The sequence below is a fragment of the Schistocerca nitens genome, chromosome 3 (genome assembly GCF_023898315.1).
Source record: "Schistocerca nitens isolate TAMUIC-IGC-003100 chromosome 3, iqSchNite1.1, whole genome shotgun sequence".
Taxonomy (NCBI): domain Eukaryota; kingdom Metazoa; phylum Arthropoda; class Insecta; order Orthoptera; family Acrididae; genus Schistocerca; species Schistocerca nitens.
This window is the reverse complement of record NC_064616.1, coordinates 603,441,710-603,456,039: the sequence shown is the minus strand read 5'-3', so window position 1 is coordinate 603,456,039 and position 14,330 is coordinate 603,441,710. Positions and strand designations below refer to the sequence as shown.

General features: G+C 41.6%; 1 protein-coding gene across 1 annotated transcript in view; it reads left to right on the top strand.

Moving 5' to 3' along the window:
- The window catches only part of LOC126249356 (trypsin-1-like), a 145,858-nt gene that overhangs the window by 71,938 nt on the left and 59,590 nt on the right, over window positions 1-14,330 (top strand). Inside the window, exon 5 of the mRNA XM_049951008.1 lies at window positions 6,999-7,192. Within this exon, the coding sequence (XP_049806965.1) occupies window positions 6,999-7,192 (194 nt within the window). The remainder of the gene's footprint in view (window positions 1-6,998; window positions 7,193-14,330) is intronic.

Genomic DNA, 14,330 nt, shown 5'->3' with positions numbered 1-14,330 from the left:
ACTGATACTGTGATGGTATGTGTGCATCTGCACTATGCTGCCACCTACAGGCCATTCTGCACGCTGTTTGTTGCATGCTTACTTTCCCTAAAGCAGTTCAGATGAATGTCAACATCGTTACAATGAAACAAAATTGCTGATTTCTTCCCTATCAGTGTGCAAGTCAAGGCTGTGATCTGTCTCCAATGTCATTAAGACAGTGATAGCCAAATTATTCCTCCTTTCTTTTCTTAAAAAATGTTGCCATCATGTACCTAGTGGAACCTCTTTTTGTTAACTAAGTCAAAGTTATTCCACACCATGTCCTGAGCCATTTTTTCAAGTGTGTGGGAAAAATAAATTCTGTTTGTTTTGTAGGATCTGATATATCACTGTACATTCTAGAAAGTTGTGGAATTATATTTTCAAGGCAAGTGAAATGATCATACACTATTATGCCAAACCCTCACAATGGGGAATAGGAAAGTAGGCCAACCATATATCTGTGCTACTTACAAGGAAAAATTCCCAAGTGTTAATACTCCTTCTTGATGAGCCTTGGTGGGTGGGTGTGTGTGTGTTGGGGTGGGGTGGGGGGGGGGGCAAAATAGTGCACTATGTCTCATTTTGTTTGCATAACAGCATGAAATTTCGATTTGTTATTACAAATTTAAGGTTTTCTTTTGACTCACCCTCATACCTAATTCAAATATCTAATCATTCATTACTAGTCCACTTATTTATTTTACTTATATTTGTTTATGTTTCAAATTATTATTTTATGTTTTACATTAATTTTTGTTTTCCAGCTCACCTTTTCACATGTGTGTATTTTGTTAATTTGAAATAATTAGCAGCTCATTATTATGATACAAAATCATTACAGTAATGATAATCTGTATACAAATGGTTAAAACATAACGTTTTCCTGCATACTGCACATAAAATGAATGAAGTTTCTTCACATCATATACATGACAGAGAATACACTATCAAACAATTCATCAGGATTTTAAATCCTGATTTGTATCAGGTGTATTTTAATACATTGATAAGCCTTGGAGAAGAGGACTGATTATATACTAGTGACTGCAGCTTGATTATATTGTGTGGAGACTATGGAGACTGACATCATAATCATTCAGCAGAACTAGATCTGAAAATCTTCTCACAAAGTTCTTCCACCATCAAAAGCTGCATACATCTGATGACTGTACCTGTGCCATTGAGCCTTTTGGAATCACCAGATAAACAAGTTCCTTGTCCTCAAATACAATGCTCTATTTTGTCCTTTTAGTCACACAGAAAATGTAAAATAACAATTTGAAACATAAAACAAACATAATTAAAATAAATAACTAGACCGGTAATGAATGTTTAGATATTTTAATTAGGTATGTTGAAAATACTCTGACAACATATTGTATACAGGTTATTTTCCAAAAATAGTATTTCAGAAACTAGTTTTATTGCACATGTATGTATGTAGCTTTAATTTGTGTTGTAACAAAAATCTTATTTATCAAATTTAATTAATAGTGATTGGGTATTTTGAAAATTTTCAAATTATTGCAAAATTTGATTACACAATTTTCAAGAGTGGTAATTATGTATAAACTTTTATGTAAGAAATATTTTTGTATATCATTGTTTTGAAGATATTCTCTCCAAACCTTGCCTTTCAGGCTTTGTCTTACTGCTTAAAAGTGAAGTTGGGCACAAACAAAAAAATATTTATTGCAGTATTTTGCCACCTCTACACACCTGCGAAGGTGGGAATGTTCTCTTTTTAGAATGCTGACTGATGTGCTTCCCAGAGTCTTTGATCAGCTACGTTAATTCCTTGTAATTTGGTTGGGCTATACTTAAGTCGTATTTTGAAGGTCTAGTCATAAGCAGTTCACAGCTCTTCATTTTGTTGGCTATTTCATCTGTCTAGCCCAGTATCCCAGTTTTGTGTGTTAATAAGTTATGTCTAACTATTTTTAAGGTCCCTTTAACTGGGACATTGGTAAATAAGTTTGGTTTATCCCATGAGCAAATATTGTATCTACTGAACATCCACATCTCTCATCCTACGTGTGTATTGCTTACTATTGTTGACCCTAAAACTCTTATCAAGTTTGTAAATACTTTCATAGTATCCCTACCAGTCAGTAATGAGATGGAGACAGATGAGCTGGCATAGGTATCATACCAGAATAATGCACAACACTGACACAGATGGTATGCAGAAAACATTGCATGAGTGGAGCCATTGACCTAGGTGTTTACCTGTCAGGAGCAGTTCTTACATGGACATCAGCTACCTTAGACCTGGCATCCTCCTTGAGCCATGTTCTGTTTTCTGTGTGCTTAGTTTATTTCAGTTGCTCATACTGATAATGTAGTGTTTGTTATGTGCTCTTCTGTACATGGTGTTTGGAACCTCTGCACCCCCATAGATTGATTTGCATGTTGAGTTTCATTCCCTCTTCCCAGCTTCAGTTCCCTGGGATTGTAGTCAAGCCACTGTCAGATAGTACAGTAATATTTTGTCCCAACAGTGATAGTTTTGTGGAAATGTAATGCCTGTGTAGATACAAAAGTGATGACATAGAACATTCCTCAGCTTGTGACACCTTTCTATTTCATAGTGTTAATTTGTGGCCACCATGGTCCCAGCATTTTTGCAATGATATAAGGAGCAGTTGCACCTCCAGGAGCAACATCAAAAGCTTCAGCAGAGGTAGATGTCAGAACAGCTCAAACAGTAGGTGAAACTGATCCATAAACACGCTGCACTGGAGGCAAGCCAGGCACAAGCAGAAAAGCCTTCTCCTCCACTGCCCCCAATGCCTTTTACTAACTTTGATGAGTTTACAGAAAGGTGGGAGAACTACCTATGCCAGTTCTTGCTGCACTGCCAAGTAAGGTGTATTGTCAATCCAGTTGATAATGCTATCTTATCACTGCCCAGAATTATGGGATCATACAAAATCATGCAGAATTTGAAGCCCTCTACTGAGTCTGACATACTTAACATTCAGAATCTATGTCAGTTGCTCACACAGTATTTTTGTCAACAGACCCAAGTGGTGACAGCTCAGTTACAATTTAACCAGAAGCACAAGCACTCCAGGCAATGGTATGTGGTGAGGATCACCAACCTTCAGAAGTGTTAGTTTGAGTGTCCCCAATGTGCTGCCTGATATGTGCACTCTGGCATTAGGGACTTGTGTAGTTCACACATGACCCTGAGGCCCAAACTGAGGCACTCGCTTTGTCAAAGCCTTCTTTAGACAAAAGTGTTAATATTTCAGAACTTACAGCAGTCACAAAGAGCATAGTGTCCAACAATTGGTAGGAGGCAAAGTTAGATGTGCATGATAGACAGGTCCCAGTACCCCACATGGTGAACTACATGGCTTTGTTCTGCTGAGCTGCCAGGTGTTAACGCTGTTGATGATTCATCAGCAGTAACATCGTGGTGCTGTTTATCTTCATCTGTGTCAGGCTCAGCAGATTTGAGTCAGTCACAGCATTGTAAACCCTGACTGTGGCATTTTTTGGGTTCTTAGTGTTGCTCTCCTTCCACATCTATTTCCACACAATGGGCAAGTTGGTAGTCCTGCCTCGAGTGCTGTTTGGTGCATATTCAGTGAGAATTCCCACATGTAGATGCCATGTGTAAGGTATGCCACAAGGTAGGTCATTTGGCAAAGGTTCATGACAGTTGGCAAGACATGGGGTGGTTGTCAGAGGCCCTAGTGTTTTCCCTCAACTAGGATACTGTCTCCATTGTATTGTAGTACTGCCAGCAGACAAAGGGAACTCTACAGTCATCTTACAGTGGGTGGAGTATGATGAGAATGTACGTCAACTTCTGGATGACACAGCATATAGAGCTTTGGAGTATGACCCCACTGACAAGGTGGGCAAGAAGACCAGGGCTCTCCTGAAGGAGACAGGGATGCCTGAGAAGATCATCAGACAACTTCGGGCAAAAGCTCCAGTGCCACCTAGACTGTATGGTCTGCCTAAAATACACAAGGAGCGCATGCCTCTACACCCAATTGTTAGTAATACTGGGGCCACTACGTATGCAACAGCCAAGTATTTAAAAAATCTGCTGTCTCCGTATGTGGGGAAATGTGTTCACCGCACCCAAAACTCAGAAGACTTCCTGCAATGCCTCAGGCAACTACGCATCACAGATTCGAACATCACAGCTAGTTTTGATGTGGTATCACTGTTCACTAGGGTCCCACTGAGAGACTCACTAGAACTGATTGCAGAAATCAGCAACACACTGATATCCACGTATTTCCTGTACGGGAACCAATATTACGAGCAAACTGAAGGTGTAGCTATGGGTAGCCCACTATCTCCTGTGGTTGCCAGCATGTTCATGGAGAGATCTGAGGAGAGGGCATTAGAAACAGCCAGATATAAACCCACATGCTTCTTCAGGTGTGTGGATTACACCTTCGTGATCTGGCTTCATGGGAAGGAAAGGCCCAATGAGTTTCTCGAACATCTTAACTCATGCCACGCAAATATCAAGTTCAGCATAGAACAGGAGAAGAATGGCCAGCTGCCATTTCTGGATGTACTAGTAAAAAGAAAAGCAGATAGATCAATTGGCCACAGTATGTATCAAAAACCCGCACACACTGATTTATATCTGCAGGCCAGCAGCTGTCACCACTCTGCACAGAGGATCGGTGTTCTTAAGACATTGGTCCACAGAGCACATGTCCTGTCAGACCAAGAAGGTCTACTGACAGAAATAGAGCATCTCAAAACAGTGTTCTGCAAAAATGGATACACACTGAAACAAATTGAGATGGCACTCCATCCAGCCACTACACCACAAGTTCCAGAAGCAGAGCAAGATGAAGCAAACAAAGTGGCGTATTTGCCCTATGCTGGTTCTATTTCTGCCAGGATTAGTAGGATCCTCCATAAACACAATATCAAGTGTGTTCAAAATGGTTCAAATGGCTCTGAGCACTATGGGACTTGACTGCTGTGGTCATCAGTACCCTAGAACTTAGAACGACTTAAACTTAACTAACCTAAGGACATCACACGCATCCATGCCCGAGGCAGGTTTCGAACCTGCGACTGTAGTGGTCGCGCACTTCCAGACTGTAGCGCCTAGAACCGTTCGGCCACACCGGCCGGCTATCAAGTGTGTTTTCTGTCCATCCAGCAAGATCGGGGGACTGGTGGGAAATGTTAAGGATGACCTGGGTTTACGGAAACCAGGAATTTATAATATACCTTGCCAATGTGGCGTGTCCTACATTGGCCAGATGATAAGGACAGTAGATATCAGGTGCAAGGAACATCAGAGGCACACCTGATTAAGACAGGCAACAAAATCAGCCATTGCTGAACTCTGTCTAGAGCTAGATAATGCTATGAATTATGAAGAAACCAAGTTTCTAACACAGACGCCCAGATTTTGGGACAGTGTTATAAGGGAGTCAATAGAGATAAAACTGACCGATAATCTCATTAACCATGACATGGGCACCAGCTAAGTAGAGCCTGGGATCCTGCTCTGGAATTATTGATGAAGCAATGGGAATACCTGCAGCACTCCACAAATAGAAGAACTGAAGGCGTGGACATGGAGAACGATCCCCATACAGAGTCCCAGGTGCATCAAACCGAAGATGGAACGCCCAGGGTTCGGTTTGACGGGCGCAGACCACAGAGGGAACATCTGGAACCGCAGTGGACTGAAAATGGAACGGCAATGCTCCAGCAGATCACAGTGAATGAGAGAGTACCACAGGGGGAATGCCTGGTTACATGTAAAATTAGTTACAAGAACAAACTGTATTGTAATATTACCTAAAAATATCATTGTTAATTGTTAATGATCTAAAGAAAACTTTCATTGTGTAGCAAGAAAAATGTAATAAATGTTTAAAAATAAAATTATTAAAACCTATGGCTGGAAAGGGCAAATAGCAAGTCCTAAAACAGCCTGCTCTGCCCCTCAGGGCGGAGAATTAATATCGAGGAGTAATCTCAGGTCACACATGAAGGTAACGAGCTATGTTACTGAAATATCGTGCAAGTATGACGCTGATATTCAGCAGAACACCTGACAACCCAAGATGTCATTAGATCGCCAGGAAAGCCTGAAGAATTACGACTGTAATCTACATTTCTTCAACAGAATTAAGTCCGCCCCCGGTAGCTGAGTGGTCAGTGCAACAGAATGTCAATCCTAAGGGTCCGGGCTCTATTCCCATCTGGGTCAGAGATTTTCTCTGCTCAGTTATCCTAATCATCATGATTTCATCTCCATCAACACACAAGTCTCGAAGTGGTGTCAAATTGAAAGACTTGCACTTTGCGAATGGTCTAACCAACGGGAGGCCCTAGTCACATGATATTACATTACAACAGATTTAACAGAAACTATTAACTATCAATTTTTACTTTTAACTGATTCTGAATATTTTTGAGTTGACCATTATTTATTTCAGCTATATTGTTGTGTTCAAAACAGCATATTGTTTTGACAACATAGTCTTTTTTTATAGACTAACATTGCTGCATTACTCTTGTTAGCTTTTATAACAAAACCTTCTGCCACCTGAAGTTTTCTATTCAAATTTTTAAGAATGTTCAGTTCTTAGTTGTCTATGGTACTAGTGTCTAAAGCCTCATGTAGAGTTCTGCTCGCTCCTACAGTTTTATTTGGTTTCTTCATTTTTAACTTTCTTAGCAGAATCACAAGTTAATTTGACTTCAGTAATTGCTCACTTTACAGCTTTTTTAGTAAAATTTTACATCAGTTTATTTTGTGTTGGGGTTAATGTAAAAATAAATCTGATTTGGATTTGTGATTAGTATATTAAAGAAACAAATGCAATATTTGAATGTGATACTGCATAATGAATTCTTTTTCCCATGTACTTGCTGTATTTTCTTTTTTAAAAAAAGTATGAACAGAAGCAGCAGCCCTAACTGTCAACCAGTTCCTTTCCTTAAACATTTTGTATTTTTTATAGGAAATGGAACTGTGACTGGTTGGGGACGTCTAACAGAAGATGGTACCCTGCCACATGTTTTGCATCATGTTTCCCTTCCATTTATATCAACTGACCTTTGTAAAAAGTGGTATGTTGAGGCTGGATATGGTCAGTATGTGAATCCATGTCAGGTATGCAGTGGCTATGGGGCAGGTGGGGCAGATTCATGTCAGGTAAGGAAAATTTAAAGTAATGAGTCACTGTGCAATCCATGTAATGTGGTCATCTATTAAATACTGAGGATCTTTGTTTCAACTTTTGACTGTCTGCATTATGGTGTCCTGAGGTTCCAATAGTAGCACAACATGCTGTGTAGCATTCAGTGTCCATACATGGATGTTGGACACACAGACTGCATGCTTCTGTCTTTTTTAAAACTTTGACTTGGCAACTTTGACAGTCACACACGATTATCACAGTCTGAGCTTAGTTCTTGTAAATGTTCTAAAACAGAATATGTATCAGAGCTCAATGCAAAATCATTTTTGAAGATAAAAAAATCACCATTTTGGAAAAGTATGACACTGAAAGATGTACTCAGTCTGTGGAGAGATAACTATGACAGAAAAAAGGAAACACTAATCACAGATCACAAATTGCACAACTCCTACTGTCACCTTTCACTCTGTATTTGTAGTCTTACATGTCTGCTGCCAGGTATGCCCACACTCATCCACCAAGTGTAATGGAAGTGATGACGCATCAGACTAACAGACCTTTTTACTATAATTGTGTATCCAATTAATGTGTTGTTGTACAAATAGTAGTATTTGATGACACATGTCCACAACACATTGGTGATACAGTGGGTATTACAGTGTGGCTCTAAATCACCTCCAGTATGCACTCATTTTCACTAATTGTCTGTTGGAAGTTCAGCTGCTCCACAATCTGCTGGTATACTGGTCAGCAAGCATGGTGCTGGCCTCAACTTTTCACTGTCTACTGTTGTCTCTTTTAATGACAACAAATCACATATTATGATACTCTTCGATTTTGGGATTGCTGTGGCAAGAACAAACACAATTTATGGAATGTAGTACCTTATAGAGAAACATGTATGACACAATGAAGTACAGGTGGCGAGTAGCACTGAACACATTGACTGGACAACAGTAATACAGGTTACAGAATAGGCCGAGCACTCATTTGCAGGTGCTTAAACAATACTATTTCTTTGGCGGCTCACCAGAGTGTGCCAGGGGGCTGGCCTAGGTGGCACTTATGAGCGGGCCTGTGAACCATATGGATGTACGATCTCTGAAATTTCACACACCATGAGTGGAGGTACATCACTCCTCCCTTCCAGGGGTGGGAAAACCATAAACATCAAAACAAAAATACGTGTTACAGAAAAAGTGCGTGGTACAGAAAAAAGCACTGGTACCAAAACAACACTGGTACCAAAAAAGCACTGGCACCAAAGAAGCAGTGGTACCTGAAAAGCAGCAGTATGGGAAAAACTAGTGACTGTGCTGATGTCCATTTCATTGCCTGATGATGGTGGCTACTGCAGCCTGTGGTGGGCAGGCACCAGCAAATAAGGGTGGATGTGATGAGGGGGTGGTTTTGATGCACCCCCCCCCCCCCCTCCTCTTGTGGGAGGCCATAGGGCAGGACCAGAGATGGCATATCCATAGGAACATCTCTGTTAAGATTAGTGGTTGGCACAGAGTGGTCAGCAGGGGCACTGGGGATGATGGCTACACAAGACCTAGCAACAGACATGGCGGCGGCTGTGGCATCAGGTGCAGTGGGGCTACAGCAGAGGCTGCACCGGCAACAGCAGTTGAGGAGTGGGGGAAGAGGCAGAAACTGTAGACAGCAATTGGTCAGGCAGCGACCCCCACTGTGACATGAACCAGACTGTCTGCAACACAGTAACAGGCATCAGTAGCAGCAGGAGTGGGGGAGGTGATGGTCCCTCCAGAAGAGAAACCACCAAGCATGGCCATAGCTAGTTGAAGTGCGATATCCACCTGTCATGAGTGCAGACAATGCACAAGAGCTGGCTGCAGTGATGCTCAATGATGGCAGGAACCCAGTTCAGCCAGCAGCTGAAACCATGATCCCAGACGGGTGCAACTGGCCAGAACCATAGCAGACCCAATGACACCAGCAGATGCGGTGCTGGATGCAGTGCGTGAAGGAGAGTCTGTGGTTGGCACTCATGTAGCAGCTCCACTGGGCTCTTGTCCCCTATTTGAACCATGCATTTGGCCTCAGCATTGGACTGAGGATGAAGTGAGTGAGCTGTGAGATGGTGTACACCACTAGCCTGACAAAAGTGGCAAATTCTTGAGAAACAAACTGTTATCTGTAACCATAGTGTAGGGAAGTCCCTCAATTGCAAAAATCTTAGATGGGTCTAAAATAGGGGCCACTGTGAATGTGGACAGTGAACACGCCATGTAGGGAAACTTGGAATAGACATCCACTACACTGAAACAATACTTACTTATGAAGGGCCCAGCAAAATCGACATTTAGGCTCTCCCACAAGCACTTAGGCGTTAGCCAAGGGGAAAAGGACACCTGCAGGCCTGCCTGTTGCTGCACACAGGGAGTGCAAGCAGCGATAAATCATATAATCTCTCCATATGTACTGGGCTAATACACGCGTCAGCAGGCCTAAAGCCTTGGTGTGAGAGGTACCCTATGACTGACATGCAGAAGCTGCAGTATGTTATGATGTAAGGAAGCATGAATCACAACCTGGGCAGATGCATCTGTCAAACACAGAAAGGTGGTGTTGAAGGGAGATGTAATTATGCAAGGGATCCGAGGCACAGCCCACAGATTTTTCTGTCCAACCATGCTGCACAAAAGAGAGGACCCAGCTAAGTACAGGATCTGTGGTCACGGTCAATGCTATCATGAAACCAGTGATGGGAAAATCATTGTCTGTGTTCTGGTTTTCAAATCTAAATACAAACAAAGGAACTTGTCCTGATCAAATGCTGGGTCTGGCCCCATCATAAGGTGAGATAAGGCATTGGCAATGGCATGTTGCACCATTGGCTGATAACAGATCTGATAATGATAATGGGAGAGGAAGAGAACCCACAGCTGCAAATGATGCACTGCCTTGTCCAACATGGAAGCCCAAGGTTTAAAAAGAGCAACCAATAGCTTGTGATCCATGATTAAGTGGAATCAAGAACCATACAAGAAGATGTGAAATTTCTTGAGGGTGAACACAATCACTAAAGCCTCCATTTCAATCTGAGAATATTGATGCTGAGTGGGAGATAAAGTCTTGGAAGGGTAAGCAATGTGCCAGTCAAACCCATCTGCATATATGTGCACCAACACCACTCCAAGACCATGCCGAGAAGCATCTGCAGCCAACACGAGATGCTGACCCACCTGAAAAGTGGCCAAACACGGGGCAGATTAAAACTTAGATTTAAGCAAAGTGAACACTTGGTCACAAGCTGGGGACCAGAAAAAATGCCATATTTTTACACAAAAGTATGTGCATGGGCTGAGCCACTGTGGATGCGTCTGGTAAAAACTTACGCTAGTATGCAACTTTACCTAGAAATGCCTGCAGTTCCATAACAGAGGTCAGCCACAGCAAAGCTGTACTTACATCATCATGATGATGTACTGGTTTGACCACTGTGCAAGAAACCTCAACATCTAGGTACCCAACTGATGGCTGAAAAAAATTGAGATTTGGCAAGATTGCACTTGAGACCCTGTAAACAATGACCAGAGATTGCTAAGGTGGCCTTCAGTGGAAGAGGGTTGGGTTGGGTTGTTTTGAGGAAGGAGACCAGACAGCGAGGTCATCAGCCTCATCGGGTTAGGGAAGGACGGGGAAGGAATTCGGCCGTGCCCTTTGAAAGGAACCATCCCGGCATTTGCCTGGAGCGATTTAGGGAAATCACAGAAAACCTAAATCAGGATGGCCGGACGCGGGATTGAACCGTCGTCCTCCCGAATGCGAGTCCAGTGTCTTCAGTGGAAGAACCCAAAACAATGATGTAATCCTCGATGTAATTGATGCATCTGGGTACAGTGGCTGTTAGCTTTCCTAAAAATATGCTGAAAAATTGTGGGTATTCTACTGTCGCAAAAAGAAAAGTGTTGATATTGGTGTAGGGCAAAAGGTGTATTGACATTGAGAAGGCACCTAGTGGTCTCATCCAAGGGGAGCTGGAAGTACACTTTCAACAAATAAATGTTGGAAAAGTTGTGGCCACCTGACAATTTTGTGAGCAACTCATCAGGGTGGGGCAAAGGGTATGTATCTATTATGTACTATGCATTAACCGTGATACTGAAGACACTACAGAGGTGAAGCTTATCTGTCAGCTTCTTAACAATGACCAGTGGTGTAGCCCATTCACTGGAAAAAAATTGGCTGAATGACATTGAGCAGTGTGAAATGGTCTAATTCTTCCATGACAGGGTTGCACACTTTGACATGCTCCTATTGTGTTCAAAAAAATTGGTAGGCAGACTCTTTCATGGTAGTGTGGGCCTGAAAACCAGTAGCACAAACAAATCCATGGGGAAACAGAGACGAAAATTCAGAGCAAAGAGACTCCATTTGCTGATACAGAGCTTTATGTGACACTGAGTTTACCTCATTGGCAATAGAGAAACTGAAAGCATGAAATGTGTTTAATCCAAATAGATCTGTGGAATGGGAATGATCCAGAACAAGTAAGGTGAGAGGGCAAACAACAGATCTGTAAGGGACAGGAGCAGAGAACTGACTTATAATTGGAAACTGCTGTTTACTGTAGCTAACCATCTTCTGTGAAACCTGTGTGTGAGGGGAGGCAGACTCCACCTATGTTTGTTCATTTACAGAAGTCACTGCAGCTGTGATGTCCACCTGCATTTTTAGCAGTTTAATAAATGCATACAAGTCTATAAACAATTTTTCAGGGAAACAGTCATTGTAGAGATGCAGTTTATGTCTGCCAGTACTACTGTGGCCACCGTGTTCGAATAGGAGTTACACAATGATGCAATGTGGCCTTTCTTTCTTTCTTCACTTGTTGCAAACCACCCAATGCTTAGGGCACACAGCATGCTTGTGTTTGATGAAGCAGTACAAGCAATAATGGAAGGGGGGCACGTGGCCACTGCTGTGACATGTCCTGTTGCTGCTGTCGCCATAACCGACACTGCCCCATACGACCCTTAGTTGAAGGCTGTAGTGCTGCAGTGGCTTCCCCGTCATCCTGAACACGTGCAGCGTGCCTAACAAGGGTTGACTGAGCAACTTGAAGTCCCTCCTCCCACACAGAAATTTGATTTCCTGTGGCCCGTGACACTTCAAAGAACTGTGCTATATGAGCACATCCATAAGCTTCGGATTCTCACACTGAAGTGCTTTTCCGCGGACTTCCCTATCTTAGGCCAGGCAAATAATAGCATCACTCACCATGTGATCAGTATAGGATCTGTGATGGGTACTAGTGACAAATTTACAACCATGGCTTAACCCGCGCAATTTTGCAGCCCAGGCTTTCTAAGATTGGTTTGTGTGTTTCTGATGATGGTAAAATTCTACATATATCACAGTAACGTGTGTTCTGTCACAGTAATAGGTTGAGGGAAGCTTGCACAATTCATCAAATGATAAGCTGGCCAATTCTTGCAAAGGCACAAGTTGGCACAACAACTGATAAATGCATGGCAAAAACAAGGAAAGAAAAAAAAGCCCTACACAGATTTGCACTGTCCATGGAAAAAACCTGGAAATGTTGGCGTAACTGTGTCTCAAAGTTGTCCTAATCTTCAGCTGATTCATCATATGCCAGAAACAGTGAAGATTGCACTAGTAACCTGCCATGAAAATATGGATGCCACTTGATTTAGAGTAGTGATGAGAGCCTGCTTTTGTTCCGCAAAAGCTTGCTGTTGGCAATGATACATTGGAGTATTTCTTTCATCAAGGTGTTTGTCAGGTGACTAAGCACTGACACTAAGACATGGAGAAAGCATAGGCCTCAACCACTGTCAAGTTTGCTATGGCAAGAACAAACACGATTCATGGAATGCAGTACTTTATAGAGAAACACCTAAGATACACTGAAGTACAGGCTGTGTATAGCACTGAACACACTGGTTGGACTAAACATTAATGGCCTCCATAAGTGGACCACTGAACTGTATGGGCATGTGATTGCTGAAATCAATTGCTTCATGAGTGAAAGTACATCAGGGATCTTTCACACACACTATAATTGCAGCCACACATGAAACCAGGCCACAATCCACCTGGCTCTCCCAGGGCCCATTTTATATCAATCTCTCTTAAAGCCTTTTAACTGCAGTACAGTGCTTACAATCCATTGAGTGACTAGTTTCACTTCTGCATATCACACAGATATTAAGTAGTGAACAACAGTGAACGTCAAGTTCTCACAGCATGAATAAATTTTATTATCTCCTGTATTTAAAAAAGTTCAGTAATAACCTTACAAAGCCCTTATTTGATCCCAGCTCCAACACACATGTAATTTGTATGCTTCTGTAAGACTCTCCTTGCGGAAATAGTCTTAGCTTATTAAGGAGATATACTTGCCACAAGTATTAGAAGGACCATCCTTATTTCAAGTGTCCATGCAGAGACTGATGTGCTATTACATGCCATAATCGTTATCTCTAAATAGAATGTGTTCATAGTCTGTTCTCTTCTTCATTCCACCATACTGGATGCAATTACCCAATTGAATGTTGAACACTGAACAATCATAGCATACAGGAGGGTTATTTGGAAGGTGAACAAAAGAGCAAACTCATATAGGTAATTGTGAATTTACAAATATTAGCCATAGTATTAAACCTAGTTTCTGTGCTACCTAAGTTTTGTTTAAATCTTGTAGGGTCTAGCAAATCTTGTGCTCTTATTTAAATTTTAAATGTAGATACTATGTTTTTACAGTTTTTATACTGATAAGCCTCAACTATCTATTTTTTATTTTGGTCACACATCAATGTTCAATATCATGCCAACTGAAGCAGTAAATTGTGTTTGAATCCTGAAAATATTCAGTCAAGTGTTACTTGATAATAATGATACATTCCTTGTCTGATCAACTCCAGTTTAGTAACATTCAAGCTTTTCACTATTTTTACTGAACAGAGAGGAAGTTCGTGATTCTGTGATACGTTTTTTCATTCACAAGGAACAAAAGAAAAAGGTGAAATATAACAAGTCTTCAATAACATAGAAAATAATTGAAATAAACTAACTAATCAAGAGAAAATAGGGAGACTGAGACTTTCACCCCTCCATTCTTGTGACCTTACATTGCTGTCAAAATGGAAAGCCAGTTCACAG